Here is a 27,801-nt window from a genome sequence, read left to right as displayed (position 1 = left end):
CTCTTGAGTTGCATAATTAGTATCATTATCAATACAATCGGAGACTAAAGTCTGTACTCCGGATCACAGCAGGTCCAGACCCAGGTCCAAGGTGGTCAGATAGTCGCGGTCCTCCCTGGATTACCTGGTGCCCTGTCAACCGCGATGGCCACCCCACCACAGGTAGGACCTCCTAGTGTCTCGTTGGTTAGGATCTACTAGAGCGTCTCCCCACCGACACTGGTTAGGACCTCCTCTCTTAGACATTTAGACGACTAAAGACGCTGCTCTTAAGACCCGACACTGGGTTCTCCACTCCTCTCTCATTCAGGTTTTCTCTCTTCCTCTTCCCCCTCAGCTTGTCTTTCTTATGGTGTGTTGTGTTTCGTCTCTTATAGCAAGGAGGTTACTACCCACCAGCGCTCCCCCCTCAGGTAGAAAAACTGACCCCGATCTCTTAACCTCTCCTGGTTGCTTCAGCAGACCCACTTCTTAAAGCCAAACATGGAGTTATGCTCCAAAATAAGGCATTTACTTGCAATTCTGATCATGCAATAAAAGAAGCACATTGTACTGTTCTTCAGTGTTGTAGCTTTTAAAAGGAGAGTACACCGAGGTTAAAAGGCAATAGATGAACAATATTCTTCCCTCCCAGGTGTCACTCATCATTGAAGCCTCAGTATGCTGGTTGACTTATAACACTACTTAAAATTACACAGAGCAGACTAAACAACAAAAAACTATTGATATGCGTTGGGTAATTTCATTTTTTACACATAGATGTATGTATCCCAACGTTTCCAGGGTCTTGTGCTGTGTTCCAATATCCATACTTCATGAGTCTTAAACGTAGTACACTATCCGCACTCACTAAGTGCGCTAATTTTCAGATGTCAGTGGTGTTCCAAATCGAATACTCTGTGGTGCACTAACCGGAAATTACGATCACGACTGCCGCCGCGCCTCCTCCCCTGCAATAAACATCCCGCTTTGAACGGTGAACTCTTTATGCCTAGCAGCTATAAAAAAAACAACTAAAAACTACAAAATGTCTATTAATGTAGGCTATGTGGAAAATGGGCCGACTTTGGGTCAGCCTGGCTCCGCCCTCTTCCGCTACGTAGCTAAGATGGCTGCCGTTGAGTACGAATGGTGTACATCGATCCACACTTCGCGATTTGACCGTTTTGAGTACACCATCCGGGTCCTTTCAGTACTCTTATATTCGCCCGATCTGAATTGGAACGCCCTACGTACTCAAACTAAGGCTAGTAAGTACGGATAGTATGGATATTTAAACACAGCATTAGTCTTTGAGGCTACTGATCCTGCACAGTGCCTCCTTGAAGGTGAATTATTCAACTTTTAAACTCTGTCCCACATGGTACATTTTAGGGCTTTTGTGAGACACCATGGAAAATATGTACAGACTATGCCTGAACAAACGATGGGGGTAGTTGGAATTCAAACCATGTCCCCTTTTGTTAAAGTAGTTTGAATATTCATGGGGTTTTTCTTCCCTTTTCTCTGCCGCTCCCTCTTGTCTTTGCAGATGTCCGGCCAGCAGTCTGTGTCGCTTGCCCCCTCCCAACCCGTCCAGCCAGCCCAGCCTGAGGCCAGTCCTGTCCCACACAGCTCCACTCCGCCACAGGCAGGCCAACAGGTACCCCCTACCCTGGAGCCTTTCTCACTTGCACGCATATCTCCATTGAGAACACGGTGACCTGAGCACGTGATCTGTAATGTGCACTCATTTCTACCATGCATGGCTTTCCTCTCTTATCGTTCCTCTCTACTCCGCATGCTGCTCCTTCTGCCATAACTGTTAAGTGTTGGGCCAATGAGCCAAGTCCGCTCCTGTCTCCTCCAATCAACGCTGAGCATCTGTACTTCCTCTATCAGGCCACATGCCTTTCTCAGCTGCAGGTGTGTGTCTTTGTGTGTGTCTGTGTCTGTGAGTGTGTCTGTAATTAACAGCCACGACATCCTCGCATAGCTTTGTAATAACTGAGTGTTACCGTTTCAGTATCTTCCATTTTTTAACCACCTCTGAATGTCTGAACACCCCAACCACTTCCCTGTGTGTTATGTGGCTCGCTCCATGGCCTACCCTGGTTGTAAGTTGGCGTGTTCTCTGCTTTTCAGGCCCCTACCAGTGTTATTTACCAAACCGCACCAGTGGATCAGACAACGGGGCCTGCGCTGGTGCCACCCCCAGTGGAAAGGTTGGCATGAGCCTACCATCAGAATCAAAGGGGTTGACCCCAGAGCACCATGACGTGGCTCGGTGGATAGCTCACCGTGTACCCCGGGCTTGTGTTTCAGCTGCCTGTCGGACGCAGCGTCCGGCCTCAGCGACGGGAACGAAGGCGGCCCTCCGTCCGGAGGCCGCCACGAGGGGCGCTCCCTCAAGCGCCACCAGCGGCGGTCGGTGCGGAGCCGCTCGCGCCACGAGAAGTTCGGCAAGGCCAAGCTCAACGTGCTCAACGTACGTGGCCTCTTCTCTCCCGTGCACTGCTCTGCGGAGCCAGACGGCTTCCCTTTCTCGACGTCAGTCGCCCCCCCGTCGTGCTCCTAACCCGTGCTTGATGGTTTCTGTTTGTAGATCTCCAACATGGGAGACAGAGTGGCAGAGTGCCAGCTGGAGACTCACAATAGGAAGATGGTGACTTTCAAATTCGACCTGGATGGGGATAACCCAGAGGAGATTGCCTCCATCATGGTACGTCTCCTTCACAGCTCTAGAGCAGTACAGGGTGGGCCTTTTGGAGTGTTCTTTGGTGGTACTCGTTGCACGTGTCTTGGATCTTCTCTGTGCTACAAAGCTGTTACATTGGCTTCATTTTGGTGTTGTGTTCTGTGGTTTGTGCTCTCTTACTGAAACATAAAAAACGATGGATGCAGGTTTCTATCAGTATTCTTAGGTAACTACTAGACATATACGCCTGAGGGACATCATGGGGCAAAGATGAGGATTGTTAAAATATATTTAAGTTTTAAAAGGCGAGCAAATTGTTCGAAAATATCCATTTTCAATTGAACCGATATCGGACATATCAATATCATTATTGCAATTTATATTTTTGGTGAAACTATGGCCGCTGTATCAAGGCGTCCCTAATAAAGAGCTGTCATTAGGTCCAGAGTGAATTCATCCTTGAGAGCGAGCTGGAGTCCTTCATCGAGCAGATCCGGGAGGTCATAGAGATGGCAGACGAGAAGGGAGAGGGCATAAAGGACTGCTTCAACCAGGTACGTTCCTTAACATCGCATTTCTGTTCCAACGTTAAAACCGTCATAGCAGCACTGTGTAGATGTTTCTCCATGCTGGTCTTCATCCACACTTCCTCCTTCCCACAGATGAATGATCTACAGCAGCAGCCTCAGTCCACACCTCTGGTTTCAGGTAGAAACACGCTCACACACACCTCCCCTCTTGGGTTACGATAAAAAGGCCACAATTTGTAACATACAGAACTTGGGATACATTTACCTCAGGCATAGGGAGAGAACTAATGAAGGACAGACATTTTGTGTGTGTGTTAAATAAAACCTAATGTACAAAAAATACATGGGGACAAATTACTTGTAGTAATAATAATTAAAATAAAGTAATCATTAAAAGTTTACCTATAAGGCCTAAAAAATAAAATTGTTTGGTTCCGGTTTCCGACCGACCCTGTCAATTTTATGTGCGACCCAAATCATTTTAATTTGGGTCGCACATAAAAAAAATAAAATAAAAATAAAAACGTTTTAAAAAACGTTTCTATTTTTTTGATGCAAACTATAGTTACGTTTTGGTACAGCACCTCTTCATTCTGTACAAGGATGGGCGAATGTTCTCGTTTTTAAATGAAAACAACCTACCTATCATTGGCTGCCGCTGGAAAAAATTAAATAAAATAAATTCCCTACCTACCCATGACCTCAACTGACAACCAACAGGAACCAAACTTTTATTTTTTTTAGGCCTAAGCAGAAGTACTGATCTAGACACCCGGCAGTCTCCTCCAGGTTTAGCCCATGTGCCTCCCATCGTGCTCAGCTTTAAGACCTTGTGTTCCACCCTGTCCTCAGGAATATCCCCCAGCACGGCGTCCCAGGTGGTCCACTCCGCGGGTCGCAAGTTCATCGTCAGCCCCGTGCCAGAGTCCCGTCTCAGAGAGCAGTTCTTTGGACCCTCGTCTGGCCTTGCCTCCTCCTTCGGAGAGAAGCGGGATCAAGGTAACCCTGATCAGTGGGACTACTTTCTATAGGTTAACGTTGACACACTTGACTTGATCAGTGGACTACTTTCTAAAGGTTAACGTTGACGCACTTGACTTGATCAGTGGACTACTTTCTAAAGGTTAACGTTGACACACTTGACTTGATCAGTGGGAATCCTTTCTTAAGGTTAACGTTGACACACTTGAGTTGCGTTAGTTGCTGCTTCACTGTCTCTTTAGTGAGGTCCTTTTACAGCTCCACATTGCTCTAAAATAAAATCACTAATACATGATTTCTGCTGTTGCTCTCCTGCCAGCTGCTCCTGGGAGTATCGGCCTGTCTCTGTCTGCGCCGTCTGGCAGCCTTCAGCAGGCCTTCGGTGAGCTGAGGCTGGCCCACGGGGGGCCACACCGCCACCACCGTCCTGCTGCCGAGCCAGACCCCAGCTCAGGGTCCTCCAGCCACCACACTGAGACCCCCTCCACCACCAACCCCGCGCCCCTGGAGGCTCCGGCCCCCAGCAGCTCCCTGCCTGCTGAGACCACTGCTTCTCCTCCCGCCTCAACTGGAAGGGCTTCTCCCAACCCGGTCCCAGTTCAAACCCGTTCCCCTGCTGCATCCGCCATTCATGCCCTTCCATCTGCGTCTGCCCAGCCCTCCCAACCACCGCCCCCCTCCCAGCCCGCTCCCGCTGTCACCATCCCTCCCCCTTCCTCCACGACTTCTCCCCCATCTGGTTACCAGTCCACCCCGCCCCAGCCCCAGCAAGCCTCCCTCCCCCAAGGGCCCGTCTCCCAGCTGGGCAGCACAGCTGCCTCTGCACCCTCTGCGGCTGGCAGTACCCTCGGCACTGTAGAGGGGGTGTCAGAGCAGCAGCAGCCTGCTACTATTGCTCCTGCATCCATTCCCCCCTCTCAGACCCTCCAGTCTGGCACGCTGCCCGGCCAGGGCCAGCCCCAACCTGCAGAGCTGGAAGGGGCCGATGCCAAGGCCCCTGGGGTGGATGACATTCAAGCCCTGGATAAGAAACTGCGCTCTCTCTTCAAAGACCCGAGCTCGGCCGCCAGCTCCTCGGTGGACGCCGCATTCAGTACGGGCACTTCCTCCCCTCCCACCGGCACCACGTCACCTCCGCCCGGGGCTGCCCTGGTGCCCCCCTCCAACCTGCCCCTGAGCTCTGGATCCCAGGCTGCCCTGGGCCCCACCTCCACCCCAGGACAGGGCCAGCATGCCCACACCCCTCCCACCAAGCCCAGAGCACAGGTGAGCTCAGTGGTTTATTCAGAGAAATCTTCTGTTCATGCTTTGCATTCACCCTAATACGTGCTTTTGTTCGTTCTTTTATTAGACCCTTCCTACGGGATTCGATCAAACTGTTACTCCTCCCTCTGAGTTTGTACCTCCGTTCCCCGGGCCGGCACAGGTTGGGCCCCCATTGCGTCTTAAATAAAAACATATATATATAAGTATCCCTGCAGTATCATAAGGTAGTGTGGCTGTTGAACTGACTGTGCCTTGGTGTTTCCCAGTCCCAGCTGCCCCTGGTTAACCTGGAGGCCCAGTTGAGGAGGGCTCTGAGCCCTGAGATGTTTCCAGAAGGAAACCCGGCTCCGGGCCCCCAGTGCGAGTTCACAGTGGGACCTGGCCAGGTATGGAAACTCTTGTCATCGCAACACTACACTTGTGTTCCAGTAGAAATGGTTGGGGAGAGTTAAAGTCTGTAGCCCTATGACAATATTCTCGTAATACTGGCTATGTAATGACGTACTATTTTAGTATATTTCGTTCCTTTTAAACTGCGTTCCAGTAATCGCTCATCTCGTGTTGTCCTCCAGCTCAGCGACGTTCCAGAAGCTGCCATCACGGTCTCCTCTTCCTCGGTGACTCCATCCTCTACCTCCTGCTCCTCCTCCTCCTCTTCCTCCCTGTCCAGTCCAGAGAACACGGTGCACGGCTCCTCTCCCCTGTCCCGGGGCGTCCAGAGAGGGGACTGTACGGACCGGGGCTCCTGTCGGGCTGCAGACCCGTCCCGCCTCTCCTCCACCTCAACCACCACCACCACCGTGGGCCGCTTCCAGGTGTCCAGCACCCTTGTGCAGCCCCCCGCTGCCAGCTCCAAAGTGGGCCGCTTCTCGGTCACAGGTGGGTGGGTTTAACATCAGGGGAAAGAAGGGGAATGAACCAAGGCGCATCCTTAGAAGAGAACGTAGAATCTAAGCTGATGATTTGGGGGGTCTGCACGTCACTACTCGATTAAGAAACATGTCACCGTGCACTCTTGTGTGCACGGTGACTTGTTAGCCTGGATGTCACTTAAGTCCTATGTGGAAGAAGTCTGGGTTTCAGCGCCCATCTCGCTCCAATCCGATACGGTGACGGCAGAGCTTAAATGTAATGTAAATTGACCAATGAGAATCTGGGCGTACAAAAGTGTTAAGTGTTGATTTACACTTAGTGTAAAGGGAACGATTTAAAGGCCAAAATGTACGTCCAAATGTACGTCCATACCTAACACACGTGCCGTGCATGTGTAATTTAATGTGTTTGTACAAAATTGTATGCATTTAAAAACAAATCTGGTCGTCTAAAAGCAACCAATTGACCAGAAGGTCTTCGCCCTAGCTGACACAATGTCTGTAATGTATTTTTGATGCGACCCCAGTGACCCCAGCCTCCACGGACGGCCCCCAGCCCTCATGTGGGCCCGGCGTGCAGAACGGCCCCTCGTCAGAGACCCCCTACCCCGGGAACTCGTGTACGCACTACGTCAGCAGTGACGACGAGGACCACGAAGACCCAGAGGACGAGGGCTTCAAGAAGGAGGTCAACCGGCTCAGAGAGAAGTGAGTCACTCCTCAACTCTGAGCGCTCTGTAATACTGCATTCAAACATTCTCCAAAAAGAGATTCTAACCCCACTCCTTTCTCCTGTGTCAGACACATGCTTGAGATCCAGGTGTTAAATTCTCGCCAGAAGGAGGAGATCGACGCCCTGTTCACCCGCTTGGGGAAGCCCCTCCCCTCGGCCTCCCTGTCCCCCGCCGTGGCCATCGCTGGAGGCCGACGCAGGCCCAAGAGCAAAGGTCACAAGTCTGCTCGTAACAGCGGGCAGCCCAGCCCCGTGCACGCAGGTAGGGCTGCTGGGTCCTGTGACTAATCTGTACTGGTGGCAACACCAGTGTTCAATCTATAAGGACTGGCCTCGGACGCTCTTTTGTAGCCAGTGTAGAACTGGGCCCGTGGTGACCAGGCCCTTCAAAGCCAGTGTAGAACTGGGCCCGTGGTGACCAGGCCCTTCAAAGCCAGTGTAGAACTGGGCCTGTGGTGATCAAGCCCATCATAGCCAGTGTAGAACTGGCCCGTGGTTATCAAGCTATAGGTGTCCAGCTTCCCGGACACCTATAGCTTGATCCGTCACAGCAGCAATCTATTTAATGTCTGCGTCCGAATGAGGGATAGGATTCCCGGACACCTACAGTATATCGCTACGGTTTGTGGCGCATTTCATATCCAACAGCTCTCGTAACATTCATTCCAAACAATGTACTAAAAAAAGTCTCACAAATATGCTGTGGGTCATAATCATGGGGATAACACGCCCTCCTCCTTCCCAGAACTCTCAGCCAAGAACTTTTAAACCTGCTTGAATTCAAGCTGAAACAGTGTGTTCAATGGCTCTTTAAATAACGCTACACATTCACCTTTCTCCCATTCATACTCCTTATTCAGTTCAACTGGAGCAATGGTTTAAAATCCTCATTGGCCTCATGTTTCCCCTAGACGACTGAATCACGCTGGTTTGATGTTTTAGAAAGGCGTGCCATCCATCGAAGAGCGTTAGTTCTGATCCCACCTTGTTAAAGCCTGCCCCATGGTTTCTCACGCAGCTCCATTCTATATCATGATCCCGTTTGTCTCCAGGAGCTCCAGCATCCGCCCACAGTCCCCAGAAGCCCCCGTACCCTCCTGCCTCGGGGGGTTCTGAGAGGCCTGGCAAAGGGCCGCCGCACCAGCTCAAGTACTCCCCGTCCATGCCGAGCCTAAGCCCCCATTCCACAGGTACCCATCGCCCTGTCGCTCAACCCTGGCTGCTCCTTACCACTGACACTCCTCCATGTAGCTGTGGGTCATAAGAGGAATTTATTGTGTCGGTCCAGCCCCTTCACCGGTCTTGTGTCTGTCCTCAGGAGCGAGTGGGACCAGTTCTGACAGCGGATCAAACCACCACCCGAAGTCCTGTCACTCCCACCACCTGTCTGCTGGACCTGGCCTCGCCCCAACGGCCCAGAAGTCCAAGGGCACCTTCACAGACGACCTGCACCAGCTGGTGGACAACTGGGCCAGAGACGCCATCATCCTCTCTCAGTGCAAGAGGGGCCCAAAGCCCGGGACCACGGGCCTCGACGTAAGCCCCCAGTCCCGCCTCCCACCTCCAGAACCGCTCACGTTCCACTGCTCATATAATCCACCGCTGTGACGTAATAATCCCTCAAATGTAATGTCATTGCTCTCATCGCAGATAATGCTGCCGCCGGCCAACATGGGCCGCAAGTTTTCAGCTCCGGGTCACCTCTGCCCCACGCTCCCTGCCCCCTCCTCCACGCACATTAATCCGGCCATTCCCTCTGGGCCACGCAAGGGCTCCCTGGGCCCCGTGGCCCAGGGCTTCGGCTACCCCTCGGCCCCGTACAGTGGCGCTCAGTGGGCGGGCCCCACGGCCCCCTGCCAGGGCAGCATGCTGAACCCCAGCCCAGCGCTGGCTCAGTACCAGCCCCCCGCCGCTGCGCCGCCGTCCCTGCAGCAAGGCTACACCATGGGACCCGCAGCCGCACCACAGAAACCCGTCAACCCCGCCGGAGCCTCCAATCTGAGGCCCACATAGCCCTGCCTCAGCCCCAATCTGACTGAGATCTGGGGCAGGACAGCCAGTCCAGCGGCCGTAAGATAAGAACCACCGTGTGGGTGTTGGTTAGCTGGTTGAGATATGAATTGTTTTTTATTTAAATTTTATTCTTTCTTTAGTATTGGTGGTGGCCTGCCAGCCAGAGGGATTTCTTTCTGGCAGTTGGAGGGGAGTGCAATATTCACATACAGTACAGCAGTCTTACACACACACACGCACACGCACACAAACGCACATTTCATTGGCTGTGGAAAGAGAGGAATCTGCATTTTAATTGATTCAGACTTGGACTGGACTCTGGCATAACCAACAGCAGCCAAAGATGTAAATTGAGTGGTCCTGATTCAAGCCAATCTATTCATGTCAAAACAGGCAGCAGTGGGTGGGGGGGTATAGGGAGTCCGGTATACATCAAAGCCCTAAGCTTAACTAGGGGGACTCCAGAGAGTGGGACACCTGTAACATGTAATGTCCCGGACTTGACTGGAAATGTACTGGTTTGAGGGCGCTTCTGAAAGGCGGGTTTGGGCTCTCTAGGAGAACCAGCTGGAGAGGATGAATGTAGAAGCAAGTGGTCGGGATGACTCAGTTGAGTAATGGTCAGCGGAGGAATGTCTCTGGTATGTTTTTAAAAGGAGAAAATGTCAGGTGGTGGATGAAGAGAAGGCGATGAGGGAGAGCGATGACTTTGATAAGTGCCACCAGAAAAGGGTGTCACTTGAGAGCACCAGGCCTTAGCCTAAGGAAAGACCTTGTACATAAATGTTTCTTCACTGGGTTTGAACTCCCTTGTTTAGGATGTTTGTCTTTGTGAGAAAGTCGGGTGTCTTCTGTGCTTAGGTTTGTCACTCTGTGTGTCCATCCATATGCATTAGATTCACACCATTCATGCTCATGGTGGAGCGTCCTTTGGGTTCCTCTCCCGGAGTCTGGCTTTGAGTGACGTTAGCGGGGTAGTGATGACTCAAGTGGCTGCAGGTGCGTTGGCGAGCAGATCTCCAAGGAGACGGTTTCACCGGGATACTCTTGATCCCTCGTATCAGAACATGGATGTTAATCTCGCCATCCCCCCCCAAATGACAATACTCTAGGGTTGTCACTCTTAATCTCACACTCTGTCACGCTGGTGTCCGTTTTTTTTACATGTATATTTAATGAGACGAACAAGGTGTTCTTTATGGACCTGTATTCAGCCATCAGATTTTGATGTTGTTTCACTGTAATTATTATTAAAGGTTGTTAAACAACATGTAGTTAAAGGAATATAAAAGTGCAATTGCAGGGTTGTCATTATTGGTATCCTACATAACATGGGAGGTACCCTGCGTTTTATTAAGCTCTTATCTTTGACCGGCCCTTTTCTACTATATTGTGTACATAAATATATAAATATATATAATTAACGTGAGGTAAGTGGTTCCATGTAACGCTGTCATCATAGAGCCGTTATGTACTGACTACGACCTGGCCCCGCCATGCATACACACTCATCCCCGAGTAACCTGCAGAACATTAGTGCCTTGTGTCCTTCACAATAAGTCCCACATCCACCCAGGCCTGAGCAAGCTATAGAGTAATAATGTAGCTTTCACGGTACTGCAGAAAAAATACTCAAGGTTATAACGCATACTACAACAATTCATGTTTATATGGCTGATTAAAATGATACCATATTGTTGTTAAAGGTTTTAGAGGTTTGGAGCAACTGAGGACCGTAGTCCATAACAACAAGCACATGTATTTGGGAACTTTTGGGAAATGCTCCGATGTCTTTTCTTTTTTTGTGTTTTTGGCTATGTATCGGTGACAACATTCATAGCCATTACATTATCTTGATAGCCGTGGTGATCAGTGAAGCCCTATGGTAACACGGTGGAGCTTCTGTTCTCCTGCTACATGAGTGCCATTTAGTCTTTATTGTGAACCTTTCCCTTCCCTATAGATTGGACTATTATTTTAACTTCTCTAGAGAAAATACAAGTTGCTGCAATGCAGAATATGCAATGGTTAAGGTTTTATAGGGACTGAGGATAACGGAAAACATTTGCATGTTATTGAGGGGTGTTATTGACCTCCATCTTTTTTGATAATGGAATACAGCGATCTCATGTATTGATTTCCTCCTCTCATTTGTACGAACACAAAGCGCTGAACTGATTTTCTTTTAGTGATTGACCAGTCGCGAGCACAGCATATTTAATTATTGGTCAGTATGAATCTTGCATGCTAGATCCTTTGGGTTTCATTCTACAGACAACCAACTCGCAACTTAACCACTGTACAGCACCTTACTAATGTGTTACACAGCTACTGTCGATATTACAGAAAATACTCAATACATGTTCCAAAACTTGTTCACAAGCATCCCGTTGTGCTCTTTATATCGGTCCCCCTCTTTGCTATCTTCCTGTGACTCAGTGTTCTCTGGATTTGTGTATGTTTTTCACATTGTACAAAATGTACAAATAAAAATGTAAAGCTCCTGACTTTTTTTTTTTTGGTTCAAAGATCGACTTGATGTCAAGTGTCCAATTTGGTTTTATCACAGGAATCATAATCTTGTAATGGACCAATTACTATCGGGGCATTATGCCATTGAGCTCAAGCCCTGCTGTGCATTGAGCTCCTTGTTCTAGATCTTCCAGGAAGTATTTTTTATAAGGTCTCGTCGACAAAAGCAGCATAGCCATTTAAAACCAGTTCATATTATTAGGCAACCAGCCTCGTCTACACTGCCGCATCAATAATCCTGTGTTCGATAGTGTAGGACAATGTTGGAGTCCCACTAAATATGGACCTTGACGTCACTAAACAATTAATAATAATAATACATTTAATTTAGAGGCGCCTTTCAAGACACCCAAGGACACCTTACAGAGCATATAGTCATCATTCAAAACTATGTAAAACAGACTAGGAATAAAAGGAAAACAGGTTAAACATGAATAATAATAATTAATAACACTCAAAGACGCCTAAAGTGAAGGGGGGACCTCACTAACCACCACCAATATGTAGCACCCACTTGGGTGATGCACGGCAGCCAATCGGTGCCAGAACGCTCACTACACACCAGCTTGAGGTGGAGAGTTAGGGATGAGGTGGAGAGTGAGGGAAAAGAACATTTAAACACTATCGACCATATTTAAACACTATCGATCACATTTAAACACTATGGACCACATGTAAACACTATGGACCACATTTAAACACTATGGACCACATGTAAACCCTATCGACCACATGTAAACACTATCGCCCACATTTAAACACTATCACCCACATTTAAACACTATGGACCACACGTAAACCCTATCGACCACATTTGAACACTATCGCCCACATTTAAACACTATGGACCACATTTAAACCCTATGGACCACATTTAAACCCTATCGACCACATGTAAACCCTATCGACCATATATAAACACTATCGACCACATTAAAACATGTAAACCCTATCGACCACATTTAAACCCTATCGACTTAAACGAATTAAACCCTCCACCTGTAGAATGGAAATGGTTGAAGAGGGACTGCTATGGAACTTGCGTGATAAGCAACGTTTTATTTTACCTGGTTTACAGAAACACCAAGCATGAAGAAATACATATCAACCAACAAAATAAATAACAATAGAAATGCATTGTTCACATTAACAAATAAATATAAAATAATTGTAAAATCTTTTAAAACATTGAAAAGGAACATTCATTTGTTTTGTATTCGTTCATGTGTCCAGTTTCCGTTTTTTCATGTATTGCCCTTGTCTGTATGGGCTGAACCCCTGGCCTGCCAATGAGAATACCAAATTAGACACATTAATTACATAAAACAAACATACACAAATACACAACCTGGCATACCCTGGGGGTGATTGGGATGTCCGTTTCCATACTGGGGGACGTCTTGCCCGGGGGCTTGGTGGCAGTATGTCGGACCGCCCTGCGGGGGATCTACATCTCGGGGCCTTCCAGGACTTTTGGGTTCCCTCTGAGGGGTCATACTGCGCGTCTGCATCTGGTGGTTTCCGGGTGGGGTGGGCCTCAGGCCCCCCTCTGCGGAGCCGTTCAGCTCCTCGATCCCCTCCAGGGTGAAGTTCCAGAGCTCTGGGTCATCTGGTGACAAGGGAGAATTACTCACTGGTGATATCTGGGTGCACAGTCTAGTATCTTGAGCCCTCTGGTGGTGGCTACAAGGCTCTCTACATGCTAAATACTCATCCCTGATGCAGGTCCCTTTATGAACCCTAGAGGTGCTATGACCAAATATGGCTGCTTTTTCAAAAGGGCTTACAGGACCTGGAAAGTCGCCAAACTGAAATCTCAGAATTCTTAGGCATCTCAGAATTCCAAGGCAATTTATCCGTACATGCAGAATGATTAATAATCAAGTAGACATTACCTTCTTGAGGAGGTTTCTGAGCAATGCTGGTCTGGATATGTTCAGATTTGAATTTAGATTTCTCGTGCTTCGGTGTTTGTTTCCTGGCTTCCATCTCCTTTCTGAACTTTTGCTGGAGTTGCTGCTGCTTGAGCTTTCTCAGCTGCTTTGGGTCTGTCTGTCCTTCAGAGACTCCATCATCCGAAGGCTCTAAAAGAGGACTGCAGGAAACAGGACGTCATAGCCAGTAGATGGAGTAGATAGAATCAAAAAACATCATGGAATCAAATATCTATACTCTTGAAATAACAGTACAATAACACCTTTCCATGTTTTTATGAAATACATATAATACATTGTTAATCTTTTTTAAATGCTATCTTCTTGGGTGATAGTTGAATCAGCGGTCTCCAGTTCGAGTGCAGGCTTATCTAAACAAATGTATTATTATCTCATGAGAACTGTAAGGAAAGACGCCTGGCCTGTATGATAGAGAACCTTACCCATCAATGTTTTCCTTCTTGTCCAGCTGATCTGGCTGTAGTTTGGAACCAATACTAGGGGAGGGAAAGAGTACGGTTTGGACTTCGGTTGCACGGCTCCGGCCTTCTGAACGGTTCTGGTGGCCGGTTCTGAGCTCCAATGGGTTTCGTGAGGATCCGGTCATGTTGTTGTCGTGGGCCAAGCTGGACAAACGAGCTTTCTCTATCATAGGCTCACCGTCTGTGCGCTTGGTTTGGGCGGGGTCTAGAGGAGGGGTGGGCTGTAGAGGGTTGAGAAGGGGGGAAAGATTTAGCTTCCAAACAACAGATTAAGCGACCATTGTAGGAACATGCATTACCTGTTTGGGGATCTTGTTGATAGCTATCAGGTATTCCTTATTGTGGATACAGTTACCCAGGGCGTTGCCAAAACATCTGAAACAACCACAGTAAGCCCAATATCAGAACATTATCAAATTAGTGATTTACTGATGTTGGAATCCTCAGTAAATACCATAATAAATAATATTGACTTGTGAATGAAAAAATTGGTAATTGTAGCAGACATATGAAAGATGATTTCCTCAACCAGCCCTGCCATCAAATCCACACTACTAATGATATTATGCGACTACATGCAACACAACACTAGGCGGCATTACACCACGTTACACTACGCTTAGCTATTCTACACACAATGCTAGACAAGCTATGCTACTGCCATACTTGAGTGCTCTCTTCATTCCATCCGTGACGGCCTCCTTCCTGGCCTTCTCCAGCGACAAAGCCTTCGACTTGAGCCCCTCGCTCACGCCATAGCCCACATCCTCATGGAAGGACCCGTCCTGGGAGACAAAACACTCACTTAGACCCAGCAAGGCATTTCACCAGAGAAACACGATGAATGGTTGAAAAAGGGTTCGAATTTTTTTTGAATAATAATCGCAAACCTTTAACTGGACCTTGATGAAAGCGCTGACGCCAACGTAGAACTTTCCATTAACAAGGTCTACGAAATCTGTGGAGACAACCAAACACAGCACTCATTATGATACGATACACTTAATTAATCCCAGAGGGGAAACCAAGTAAGCCCCCATGCATGACATGAAAAAGTAGGATAACAGGCAGCTAAGACAATGCGAACACAGGCAAACCAACCAACCAAAGCAGTGTCACAGAAGGGCGGCGACCCCATGCCTACCAACGTTCTGCTGTGAGATGGAGTGAGACCAGCCGTTGTAGCCAAACATCTCGTTAGCCAGGCTGATCACACGATGGCCCTCCACGTAACACACCTGTGGAACACAATGACACAGAGTACTGTATTCTGGCTGCAGGAAACCGAGGAACTATTGCTATATAACTATCCATAACAGAGATCAGAGCCCTACCTTCTGGCCCCCTCCAGCCATCCTGGTACTGATGTACTCTGGCCCCAGCTTCTGCCGCAATGCATTCTGTACTGCCAGGTATTCCTCTGCTGTGAATTTGTACTGTAAAAAAATTTAAATCCATAATTGCTACTAGATCAAATGAACATAATTGATACTGTACACATTGTTTGAAAAAAACATCCATTCCCCCAGCCCCTCTGGTCACCCAATAAAATAGTGTCCAGGATTTTTTCATTTATTGACATGCATTAAAACTACTACTAATCATTACATTACTATGCTGAAAGTCGTACTATTCCTGTTGACTGCAAACAAAATACACAGGATAGATTCATTCATATATCCTTGTACATGTCATTGCATTGCTTTCATAAGTCAATTTGACTGACGCTTGCACACAAGATCTATGGCAACAAAATCTCAAGCAACTGGATGGGGTTTACCTTCTTTATCAAGAACACTGTTAAGGCTAGTTCCAGGTAGCTTGGCTTTGGCAATAGCATGCTACGACCAAACATAAGTTACATAGTAACGTTACAGTTTTACATAGAGCTATACCCGACAATAAGATTCGATGTTATTCAAGATATATTCCTACCTGTCCAAAACACTTCGTTGTCTGGGGGGTCTTCTCGCCCTCAACATCATGGTGCATGTTGTTCTTCCTGTCTTCACCTAATGCGATACACCGCGTCAGTGTTCAGTTACATTGTTACACTTCATGTCACATTGATATTGTCAGTGATATTGTATAAAACCGCCTTACAATGTAATGAGTAATACGCTAATACTGAGTGGCGTTGAGCTTGATGCAAATAGTTTGTAATAATGAATTGTATCGAATGCAATACACCGCGGAAAGACCAGCAAACACTACACCAAAATTCGATCTTAAAAAGTACTTTGTCAATCAGTTTAAATGAAATGTGAGACCTAGCTGAAGATACTTACAAACCATGAGCTGCAAACCGAACTTCCCGCTCTGCCGGACGGGGTAAAGCCAGTCTAGTTTTGGGCCGCTTCAATACAGCTACACCACTGAAACATCGGATTTTACATGACTGTACACACAATGTATTGTAAATATATAAGATGTAATGTTTTTGATCTATTTGCAATCTACAGTCTAGGGCCTATTAACGATTTATTTGGGATAGAAAACACTAACCAATGTCAGACTAACTTTATTGTGGATTGTGGATCACGGATAGGCTACTCCTGCTTTTGTTTTGAAAAGTAACGTCAGGCTGCAGGCATATATTCAATTTGACATTACAACACATTTCGGAAATAGAGCTGTGATTCTTTTTGCATGGCAGTTCATAATGGTAAGCTCGAGGGAATAAATCGTGCTGGCTGTATTCAACTTTTATTTTAAGATAATATAAAATAATTAAGGATCTTATGTGGTGGTCCTTTAAACAGTGCACGAGTCTAATTGATGGTGTCGGTCTGCATTTGTTGATATTCTAAACATGAATTATGCACTTCTTCACTGTTGCTACGAAGTATTCCCAAAAATATTCCTACGTGAAAATAGGCCTTGTGGTCAGCGCATGCGCAAATTCACACCACTCTAACCGCTGCAGTGACGAAGTCACGCCCCTTCCGGTAGAGCCCACGGGACCTATGAGACCGAAATATGAATGGGTGTCAATGGAGAGAAAATAATTATCTTCTGGCCCCAGTCTTTATATGCCCCAGATTACACATATGTTGTTTGTGGATTTAAATGATAATTTTTCATGTCAAGAGTTTGACCGTTTATTGTGCAATTGTTCAATTAAAGGCTGCAGAGAAAACGGAATGAGAAAGACTTCACAGCTCGTATGTGACGTCACGCTCCCTGCGACTGGCCTTGGACAAGACCGACAATCTCCCCATCGGCATAACTGAAACTCTCGACATGCCTCAACGTATAATGGTTTTCACCTCTTTCGATGCTTTTATCCTCCCCTTGGAAAAAGGGTGGAGCAGAGAGATCGCCACGTCTGTACCGGAGTTCCAAGTGCGGGTGGTGACGTATATCATTCGCGTCGAGAACAGCGAAGAGCTGTACACAGAGCGACACAGAGCAGCCTCACACAAAACCTAACATTATCAAACTTCTTCACTTTTTTTTTTTGTTTTCTTTGCATGAAAAATTATAATTTAAATCCGGAAACAGCATATGTCTATCCAGGGCATATAAAGACTGGGACCAGAAAATAATTATTTTCTCTCCATTGACACCCATTCATATTTTTCGATCTCATAGGTCCCATGAGCTCTACCGGAAGGGGCGTGACTTCGCCGAGAGCCCATGCCCTCGATTACACATATGTTGTTTGTGGATTTAAATTATAATTTTTCATGCAAAGAAAACTAAAAAATGTCGTGAAGAAGTTTGATAATTTTAGGTTTTATGTGAGGCCGCTTTGTGAACTACAGCTCTTCGCTGCTCTCGACGCATATGATATACGTCACCACACCCGCACTTGGAACTCGGCACAGAGATGGCACATAGAGATGGCACATAACTAAAACTCTCCACATGCCCCGACTTATAGTAGTTTTCACCTCTTTCTATGCTTTTATCCTCGCCTTGAACAAAACTGGTGAAGTGGAGCAGAGAGATCGCCATCTCTGTGCCGAGTTCCAAGTGCGGGTGTGGTGACGTATATCATATGCGTCGAGAGCAGCGAAGAGCTGTAGTTCACAAAGCGGCCTCACATAAAACCTAAAATTATCAAACTTCTTCACAAACATTTTTAGTTTTCTTTGCATAAAAAATTATCATTTAAATCCACAAACAACATATGTGTAATCCAGGGCATATAAAGACTGGGACCAGAAAATAATTATTTTCTCTCCATTGACACCCATTCATATTTTTCGATCTCATAGGTCCCGTGAGCTCTACCGGAAGGGGCGTGACTTCGCCACTCTATAGAGTGGCGAAGTCACGCCCCTTCCGGTAAAACGTTCGTGAAGAAGTTTGATAATTGTAGGTTTTATGTGAGGCCGCTTTGTGAGCTCTTCGCTGCTCTCGACGCATATGATATACGTCACCACACGCACACTTGGAACTCGGCACAGAGATGGCGATCTCTCTGCTCCACTTCACCACTTTTTTTCAAGGCGAGGATAAAAGCATAGAAGAGGTGAAAACCACTATAAGTCGGCGCACGTGCAGAGTTTCAGTTAGGCCGATGGGAAGATTGTCGGTCTTCTCCACGCCAGTCGCAGGGAGCGTGACGTCACATACGAGCCGTGTATTCTTTCTCGTTGTGTTTTCTCTACAGCCTTTATCTGAACAATTGCACAATAAACGGTCGAACTCTTTGCATGAAAAATTATCCTTTAAATCCACAAACAACATATGTGTAATCCAGGGCATATAAAAACTGGGACCAGAAAATAATTATTTTCTCTCCATTGACACCCATTCATATTTTTCAATCTCATAGGTCCCATGAGCTCTACCGGAAGGGGCGTGACTTCACCACTCTATTCACAGCTACCACATACTCAATATTTATAAAAAGAAAAAAAAACACCCTTGCTGTTATAGTGGGGTCTATGGAATTTATGTATTTATATTTGAAACATGAATATAACTGGGATCCCCTGCAGGGGCTTTTGAGTTAAATCTGAGGCACATGATTAGGCCTACAGTATTAACAAATTGTTTTAATCCTTTATATGGGGAATTCTTATCTTGGAAGTAAAATAACTATTCAAATAGATTTGAATACTTCTGCCAATCAAAGCCTTGGTATGTGTGTATTTGCATCATATTCGGTTATATATAACCGAATATGATGCAAATGCACTCTTAAGGCTATGATATGTTATTATGTATATATATATGTGGTAGTACTTTATAATAAGGATACATAAGTTAATCATAAATTAAAATAAGTGAATGCAGTAATAATTATTAACTCACGATTAGTTAACTAGTTAATGGTCTGTAATAATTGACCAATGGTGTTTTCATGTTTTCTTAATGTTGTTTATCTGAACTAAGGTAATGGTGTTCATTTTAACTACAGTATATGTTTTATGTTATTATTATTTAATAACATACAATATTAAATAATAGCATTGCCATGAGGTTAGGGTGATTGGGTTAGGGTTAACACAAACGCAATAACCAAAACCCCTAATGCTATATACTACCGCTTATAGCTGCATTAGTGTTAATAAATGGTAAATTAATGTCCCCTTATCGCAATAATTACCATATATAAATATGTGTGTGTGTGTGTGTGTGTGTGTGTGTGTGTGTGTGTGTGTGTGTGTGTGTGTGTGTGTGTGTGTGTGTGTGTGTGTGTGTGTGTGTGTGTGTGTGTGTGTACTATAAGCTATCGATAGGCTTACATCTTCTTATGACACATCCATCCATGCTCTATGCAGGGCGTGTTCGCTATATAAACCAAGACCCATTTTTTTCTTTGTGTCTGTTCCCCAAATATTGCACAAAATTATATCCGTCATAAGGTTGATCTTTTCGTCTCGTTGCATGATCGGTCTCGTCTACCGCACCTCGCAACGCCTTTCTGGCCAAATTTCCCTATGCGCGTGCACTTGTTTTCGTAGACTCAAACGCATTCGGCGCCGTCCGCGCAGGTTCTCGTCTGTACTCAAAACAACATGGGGGCGAGCATGCGGTGCACGCTTCATGAATGACTACAACACAACCGTCTAGGTCGCTGGCGCATCCTTCAAAACGGAACCCTGAATTATCCCAGATTAAACATGGAAAACTATTACGGACGCGATAGAAGAGTCTAGCCTCTATTTAGCCAAGAAGAAATTGCGACACTAAAAGACGTTCATTTGATCCCATCTGGAAAAACAGGATACCCACGGTAAGGAGACGATTGTCTAGTCGCACAGACCATATGGATGAGGCAACTTTGTGTCCAATGTAAATATTTCCTATCTATGTGTGACCTCCACGTAGCGCTATCTCTAACCGCCTTGATTTAGACACTCCACCTTTATGTTAGCCAATGTGTTTATATAGTCATCTTGCCATTCTTCTTGGGGCACACATGTAGGAAAACCTCCACGTACGCAAGACTGGCGTCTACTGGAGTCTACGTTACGCACCATGCACTGTTCCTCTGTTGACCCTGTTTCACATCTCATGAAACCAATCAAAACATTGCGAAAAACAGTTGGGTGTTGATTTTCATCACAACAATGCAGATGAACGTGTTGTATGGCTATCGATCTGTGGATCACCAAAGGAAAGGACAAAGCAAATTGTGCGTAGCATGACTGGCAGACTGTATTTCGCTCTCTGTTTATCCGTCTCGCCCCCTTTCACTTACACACACACACACACACACACGCACCGACCTCGCGCGCGTGCGTGTGTGTGTATCGGGGCGCGCATGGGTGTGTGTACATGAGGTAGAGATAACCAGATGTTATTTTCTACTACTGCTCTTTAGTTGCCAGAAAGGAAGTGTCATCTTACTTCTGCCTTTGCAAACAGGATGTAAATAACTTGATGATTGGCCGATGTTTTTGGTCTTTTGTCTGGAAAAGGGTGGAAAGCCAAGCCAGACGGTTGTTCTAGTCAATGGCCAGCTGATGGTGCCTTTCTACGTCGCTATGGTTAAACGATATCACACACCATTTCATCAGGCTACCTAGACTTTTTCAGTTTTTCTCTGTTGTAACATGTCATCAGTATTGTGCTGAAAAGAAACCTTAATACTGATTGTGCAACAGGGAAAAACAATAGGCCGACTTCCCTAATGTCGAAATAACAGTTGATAAAAGACAGGTCAGAAAGGGTAGGGCCTATTTTTTGGTTGCTTAAGCAACCAAAAAGAGCTTTATGCTATACAAATCACATAAACATCATTTTAATATTATTTTTATATTCAATATTTTCGTAATAGGCCTACATTGAGAGAGCAAATCACACAATATAATCTATACCCATTAATTTAAGAGGGCCTCTGTGCAACATGCAGTTATATGTCCACGTCCAATGTGTTGATCAGGGCAGAACTCCTCTATTCCTAATTCTATAATCCTATTCCTTATTTGACAGATGCTAGATGGACTACGTCGGAGGAATGGCTCGCGCCCCTCCCCCCGACCCCTGTCACTCAATTTCACAACCTTCTCTGGCCCGCCCTCCAGCCCTGACATGGACAACAGCTATCATCCTATCAGGAGGTAAGGATTAGCCCCGATGATTAACATTTTAAACAAAGGCAATTTGAGATTAGAAGGGACTATTCATTCGTAGCGCAATTGTATTAGGGTATTTCTTGTTGTTCTATGTGTCTGGGTAATATATAAGTTGTTTATTATCAACCAAAAACACTCAATATTATACATTATAGATAGATCTTAGCATGGCAAACGAAATATGCATTCACATTTTTACACTGGGCCTAATTGGTGTCGCAAGAGGGTTTGTGAATGGCTGGCTTGCATGTGTGGGTGCTTAATTAGTCCATTGTTTATTGTGTATTGGCAGACATGGTGTTCTGTCTCCTTTGGGACGGAACACCTTATATTTGATCAATGCTCAGAAATGTATTTTTGTCCTCCTGACCCCTGCTGTTCTCACGCACATCGATTACTACATCTGCCCACATTATATCATAATCTACTTTATATTAGCCTCACTTATTGTTCCAAACTTTAATAGAAGCAACACAGATGGAGGTTTCAAGGAGTCATGTTTGCCGGGGAAAAATTAAAAGTGGATGAATGAATGAACTCATTCATGTGGAAAACGGAATGTCTTTGGTTGGACAGTGTGTTTGTGGCTGCGGTGGTGAGCAGTAGTGAAGCAGGAAGGGCTTGCACAGTGTGTCTCCTGCTTTCCTGTCCCTGTGTGTTGTTAAAGAGCCAGCTGACTTCCTGCTCATTTAGCCTAGCTCTGTGCATGTGACCAGCCCAATGCAAGCCCGCATCCGTCCTCCCACCCCTCCCCTCCTCTCACATCTGTGCTGCATGTTGACATTCTCCCCTGTCAATGGCCTTATTGTATTAAGAGGGGGAGAGATGGGGGCGATGGGGGGGCAGGGCGGGGGAGGAAGTGAATGCGGCATCACTGGATATTGTTTGCTCTGTTGTTATTGCCTATTGTTCGGCCTTCTTCTGAGGGCCGGTAGGGGACACTGAGGTCCAACGCTGGGCTTGGCTCCGCCCATCACTCTTTCAGCACTGGGTCCCTCTCCTATACCATGAATCCCTGTCCTACTTCTGTACCTCTCTCTCTCTCTCTCTCTCTCTCTCTCTCTCTCTCTCTCTCTCTCTCTCTCTCTCTCTCTCTCTCTCTCTCTCTCTCTCTCTCATTCTCTCTCTCTCTCTCTCTCTCTTTCTCTTTCTCTTTCTCACACTCTCTCCTATGCTTTCTTACTCTTCCTCCCTTTTTTGGAAACACACACACACACGCAGCCCCACGATGCCTTTGTTCTCTTCTTTCCCTCTGGCTATGGTCTTGGGTTTCTCTTCTGTGTCAGCTGCCATCTAACCTGACCTCCTTCACTCGGGCCCAACACTTGTATATTTATATATATTTTGCGTATGTGTGTCTCTCTCTCCCTTCCTCTTTCGGCCATGAGGACTCTGCACAGGTTGAAGTTAATGAGCTCGCCCAGTCTGAGTGAGCTGGGGAAGAGTGACAAGTGTGTCTCGGAGGAGAGAGGAGGGGAGAAGCAGAAGAAGGGGGGAGCCAATGCCACCTGGAACAGGTAAGCACTCTGCAGAGACGAACAAGCAACGGCCTTTACCTGACAAGACATAGTAGCCGAGTTATCCGTTCACTTTCAGTATGAACGGGAAGATAACACGGAGCATTCATAAGAACCAACCCACATGCATCTGGTATACATCGTCGGTGTATATATATATATATATGTGTTTTCTTCTCTTGTTGCCAACACAGTATTCACAATGCGGTCATAGCAGTCTTCCAGAAGAAAGGTCTGGCAGATAATGACCTCTACATCCTTAACGAAGGTGTCCGGTAAGACGCACACACACAAGCCTGCACAATACACACACACACACACACACACACACACACACACACACACACACACACACACACACACACACACACACACACACACACACACACACACACACACACACACACACACACACACACAGAATATATTTATAATAATATATTTTTGTTGCAGGAACTTGTTTTCGTGTGTGATGTATGTTTAGGGAAATATTGAATCATGTGCTTGTCCCACACAGGATAATGTAGACACACCCTCTGAAACCCTTTTGAAGGGTTTTTGTTTTTCTCTCTGGGATATGGGCACAACAAATGAGATATCCCATACATGTTTGACTAGAATAGCTGTTAGTTGAAGCTTGTCCTTTCTCAGATGCCTGTTATTCTTCATTCTCCATAAGTGTTGTAGTGCAGCTCCTCTAACAATGAGCCGTCATGTCATGAAGTCACTTAGTGAAGCCGTTCCCTCTGATTTCTCCTCTCAGGCATCTGCTGAAGACAGAGCTGGGCTCCTTTTTCACTGAGTACCTCCACGTAAGAACCTTTAACACCATCTTGATTGATTGTTACTATAAGTATAAACAATGAGGGTATTATTTGGCATCCACTCAGTTGCAATGGAACACTGTAAAGAACAGTAAAATGCTGCTCTGAAACATCACATGGGTCATACACACATGTAGCATGAGCATATCCACACTTTTCTCCTCACTAAACCTCTTTCTCTTCATTTACTATGAAGTGAAGAATTATTGAAGTTGGCATATATAGATGTATATATGTTGAGTTGTGCACTTTAAGCATGCACACTATACGGCAACATTAACCTAATAAACCCAGACAGAAGCCAATGATGTAATTTCTCTGAGTTTTTAATTAAATAATTTCTATCCTCTGTGCCTTACAGAATCAACTCCTTACAAAGGGCATGGTAATTCTTCGGGACAAGATAAGGTTCTATGAAGGTATATCGAGCAGAAAGAAATAATTTAAGTAAACAAAACCTTCAACACGCTGCATTTTCTTTGTATTAATATTTAGCATTTAATTGGTTCAGGTCAAAAGTTACTGGACTCCCTGGCCGAGACATGGGACTTCTTCTTCTGTGATGTTCTGTCAATGCTGCAGGCCATCTTCCACCCAGTGCAGGTAGAAACACCTTCCTCCTCCCTCCCTCCCTCCCTCCCTCCCTCCCTCCCTCCCTCCCCCATAGTCTTCACCCCACTCATCCCCCTGTTGTGATCACATCCCTCTCTCCAATCTCTATCGCATTCACCTTCCACCTCACCTCCCTGTCGTGTTCCCCTCCCTCACCCTTTCCCGAGTTCATCCCAGGAGGTTTCACACTGCATCATTATCTTGTTATGGACGGATCCAGACAGTTGTGTTGTCTATCTGCGTGTTCTGTTGCATGTCCGTGTGTTCTATTGTCTGTCTGTGTGACATGTTGTCTGTCCATGTGTTCTGTTATTTCTCGTATTCAGTTGTCTGAACATGCCTTCTGATGTTCCTTCTTGTATTCTGTTGTCTGTCCATGTGTTCTGTTGTCTGTCCGTGTGTTCTGCTGTCCGTCCGTCTATCCATCTGTATCCAGGGTAAGGAGCCTTCCGTGAGACAGCTGGCCCTGCTCCAGTTCCGCAACACCATCGTCCTCAGTGTGAAGCTGGACGACGCGCTGTCCCGGCCGCGGGCGCGTGTCCCGCCCTCCATCACACAGATGCTGCTAATCCTGCAGGTAGCCACCCTTGCTCCATTGGTAATCATCTTCCTATCGATCATAGCTCCACCCCCGACATCTACCACCATCACCATGACTGACTGGGATGACCTAGCGTCGGCCCATGGCCCAACGCACGCACACAGGTACTGTGCATCACTGTGCTCTCTCTGATCCACCCGCAGGGGGTGCATGAGCAACGGGTGGCCAGTGAGGACTACATGAGGCTGGAGTCTCTAGTGCAGAAGGTAGTGTCTCCTTACCTGGGCACCCACGGACTCTACTCTGGGGATGGGAGCGAGGCCCAGTGCTGTGTTCTGGGTGAGTGGGAGAGGTCGAGGGTGTTGGAGACACCTGTTGGCAACAAAATCGCTGCCGGTTTTGATGTACAGATCTATATCTCAGAAGGCAATCTGATCTTTTGTTCTCCATTTAGAAATGAATTAGTGAATTAGGTCAGTGAGGAAGGGAAAAAAAGTTAATTAATAGAAAAAATACATTGTGCTTTTACAAGACACCCAACATGCATAGTAAGTACTGTTGGGGATATCACACCTCATCCTATGCTAGTGTGTGGCACAGCTTTAGGTGTGTAGCAGCCTGTGTGTACACCCCACACTGCCTATCCCAGTGGAGAGACGAGGAATGAAACTATCCAATGAGAGACCAGGTGAGAGACCAGGAGATGACTTGGGGCCCATGTTGGTACAAGCACCTGTTTGGGAAGGGCCAGGACACCAGAGTTAGCACTTCCACTCTTGCCACTGGATATTTTGTGTATCAAGGGAGTCAGGAACGCTCATAATATCTCATCCCCTCAGTCGTAGGCAATTGGGTTATTACCTAGACCATAGGACTGAGAACCTCTACTGGCCCTTCAATCATTCCCCCCTCCCCTGTCTTGCGGTGATTGTTTACAACAGAGAAACGCCTTCAATGGTCCTGGCCCAAACCAGTGGACCAACTGTCGAAAAATCCAGTTGTGAGATCAAAGAGCTACAACATTCCCCTTCTGCTCACCCCGGTGGCTGAGTACGACCCGGATGCTGGTTCTGTTGGCAGTGGCGGCATTCGGCGACATTCTGCCTGTGAGATCACATCCTGCCTGGATGAACAAGGGGCAGCCTATGGCAGTATAGCGGCTGGGTCCAACATGTCCACCAACAGGCTGTCTGTGGGATCTCAGTATAACGGTAGGGGTCGGACGTCCTAATGGCAAAAGACTTACAGCACTAAAGCAATATCAATATGACTCTATGTGCCATTATTCAGGGTTTCCCTGATCGTTCCCCTTCAGATTTGTGAGATGTATTGGATTTTTCCTCTTAATCAAACAAGCACACCATAGTATTCTCAAGTGTACTGTACGAAAACGTTATCAACTTTTAGATGCTTGTATTCACCTCGACCTCCCTAAGGATTTCCCTCCGGAGTGGTAAAGCACTCTGGACCTGAATGACTTGAACGTTCCCGGTGCACTTAGTTCTCCCACTGTGTGACGACCCCCACAGGGCTGCTGCACGCTGGCTCCAGCACGGTGGAGCTGTCCCTCTGCCACCCGTCCTCCTGCATCCACCCGCTTCGCTCGGCAGGGCTCCTCCACGGCACCCCGGCCACCACCACGCTCAGCGACCTCCGCAGGGCCGCCTCCCCCAGCCCCACCAGCGGCACGTCCAGCCCCGAGACCGTCATCGGCGGTGCGGTGGAGTCCGAGGACTCCACCACCTCAGAAGGCATCTTCATCGATTTCACGCCCAAGGGACCAGAGTCAGAGGGGTACGGTCAGGACAGACAGAGCACCGTCTAGACATGAAGGGAGCCGGGGGAGCAGGGTACGGAGAGAGAAACAACCCTATCGGGTGAACCTGAGGGACGCCGACAGGGGGGCCGGCATAATAGTCCCGGATGACAAATTACATGGATTGCTTCCACGGGGTGTCATCCAAATGGTCCCTTAATCAAATCGCATCCCTCCTACATTTAGTCCTGTCTTGATATTGGGGTTTGGAATTTGGTCACTTGGAAATGGGTACACATTTTTTTGACTGCTTTTAGAAACTATTCCATTGTGTAAGCAGATTTCCTGGCCAAGGGCGCTGCTCTTTTTCTGAGTTTTATATGGAAGTAAAAGCTATGTTCTTTTGATCTGATCTGCCTTGTAGGATACTATTGACCATTTTGCTAACTTGAAATTTGCAAGCATTTTTTCATTTTGCTTAGAAATTTTGAGAGGTTTGTGTGCTCTTAGCTTATTTGTGTCTGACACAAATGTCGACTGGTTTGAACTTTAATAACGCATAAGTTATTGCTGTAAGCATAATACATTTGAAGACATCTCTTAATCCGGCATTCTATAATAGACAATTGAGGAATGATTGTTTATTGTTTACACATTTGATTGTTGTCTCAAACACTGTATTTTGTGGCACCAGTAACTTGTAAATAAAAATCTTTTGTGTTATTTTTAGAATGACTAGATGTTGTGAAGTAAGTTTATAAATTAATATGAATAACCATTTTGATAAAGGCTGTTAACCTAAGCTTTTTGCAATGATGTTTTACCTCAAAGGTTTTGTACTTTTTTTGATAGTCTGTGATATCTAGGATGTTTTATCCAAGATTGTTATTTCTATACATTTGTTATACTAGTACAGTACATAAAAATTTACATTAAATCATCCTTGCTGGTCTTTTTTCTAAAATAAGTGAAATGTTTAGTTTTTATTCTATG

The 27,801-nt window shown here is 46.3% G+C and overlaps 3 protein-coding genes across 18 annotated transcripts in view; 2 read left to right on the top strand and 1 right to left on the bottom strand.

The window, feature by feature from the left end:
* wnk1a (WNK lysine deficient protein kinase 1a) overlaps positions 1–11,576 on the top strand; it is a 28,612-nt gene extending 17,036 nt beyond the window's left edge. For 8 of the 14 annotated variants that reach the window (XM_030366448.1, XM_030366450.1, XM_030366459.1 and 5 more), the window contains 18 exons: positions 70–162; positions 378–413; positions 1,532–1,642; positions 2,125–2,204; positions 2,305–2,467; positions 2,585–2,701; positions 3,118–3,231; positions 3,340–3,385; positions 4,060–4,206; positions 4,508–5,454; positions 5,540–5,614; positions 5,721–5,840; positions 6,027–6,333; positions 6,854–7,034; positions 7,128–7,321; positions 8,112–8,249; positions 8,378–8,595; positions 8,710–11,576. In XM_030366448.1, the coding sequence (XP_030222308.1) occupies positions 70–162; positions 378–413; positions 1,532–1,642; positions 2,125–2,204; positions 2,305–2,467; positions 2,585–2,701; positions 3,118–3,231; positions 3,340–3,385; positions 4,060–4,206; positions 4,508–5,454; positions 5,540–5,614; positions 5,721–5,840; positions 6,027–6,333; positions 6,854–7,034; positions 7,128–7,321; positions 8,112–8,249; positions 8,378–8,595; positions 8,710–9,072 (3,450 nt within the window). In that variant the 3' untranslated portion in view covers positions 9,073–11,576. The remainder of the gene's footprint in view (positions 1–69; positions 163–377; positions 414–1,531; positions 1,643–2,124; positions 2,205–2,304; positions 2,468–2,584; positions 2,702–3,117; positions 3,232–3,339; positions 3,386–4,059; positions 4,207–4,507; positions 5,455–5,539; positions 5,615–5,720; positions 5,841–6,026; positions 6,334–6,853; positions 7,035–7,127; positions 7,322–8,111; positions 8,250–8,377; positions 8,596–8,709) is intronic. The other 6 variants (XM_030366451.1, XM_030366449.1, XM_030366457.1 and 3 more) reach the window with 3 other exon arrangements.
* Positions 11,577–12,639: 1,063 nt separating this feature from the next.
* rad52 (RAD52 homolog, DNA repair protein) lies at positions 12,640–19,830 on the bottom strand. 2 transcript variants are annotated; one of them, XM_030366537.1, is made up of 12 exons: positions 19,723–19,830; positions 16,309–16,395; positions 15,956–16,032; positions 15,355–15,456; positions 15,165–15,258; positions 14,911–14,978; positions 14,687–14,805; positions 14,320–14,395; positions 13,982–14,241; positions 13,500–13,699; positions 12,962–13,213; positions 12,640–12,887 (listed from the first exon to the last, which is right to left on the bottom strand). In XM_030366537.1, the coding sequence occupies exons 2-12, from the start codon at positions 16,313–16,315 to the stop codon at positions 12,826–12,828; spliced, it is 1,317 nt and encodes a 438-aa protein (XP_030222397.1). In that variant the 5' UTR covers positions 16,316–16,395; positions 19,723–19,830; the 3' UTR covers positions 12,640–12,825. The 2 variants fall into 2 exon arrangements, with proteins under 2 accessions (XP_030222397.1, XP_030222398.1); XM_030366538.1 differs by lacking the exons at positions 16,309–16,395; positions 19,723–19,830 and adding an exon at positions 16,124–16,279.
* Positions 19,831–19,925: 95 nt separating this feature from the next.
* On the top strand, positions 19,926–27,750 carry prr5a (proline rich 5a (renal)). 2 transcript variants are annotated; one of them, XM_030366530.1, is made up of 11 exons: positions 19,926–20,213; positions 21,416–21,543; positions 22,947–23,075; positions 23,270–23,350; positions 23,839–23,887; positions 24,261–24,318; positions 24,411–24,502; positions 24,948–25,109; positions 25,256–25,391; positions 25,994–26,263; positions 26,582–27,750. In XM_030366530.1, exons 2-11 carry the CDS (start codon positions 21,416–21,418, stop codon positions 26,875–26,877), a joined length of 1,401 nt encoding a protein of 466 aa, XP_030222390.1. In that variant the 5' UTR covers positions 19,926–20,213; the 3' UTR covers positions 26,878–27,750. The 2 variants fall into 2 exon arrangements, with proteins under 2 accessions (XP_030222390.1, XP_030222392.1); XM_030366532.1 differs by having other exon boundaries at positions 19,927–20,213; positions 24,948–25,088.
* The last annotated feature ends 51 nt before the right edge of the window (positions 27,751–27,801 follow it).

This window comes from Gadus morhua, chromosome 9 (genome assembly GCF_902167405.1).
Source record: "Gadus morhua chromosome 9, gadMor3.0, whole genome shotgun sequence".
NCBI classification, from domain to species: Eukaryota; Metazoa; Chordata; class Actinopteri; order Gadiformes; family Gadidae; genus Gadus; species Gadus morhua.
Note: the sequence above shows the minus strand (reverse complement) of the source record. Positions and strands in the feature narration are given on the sequence as shown.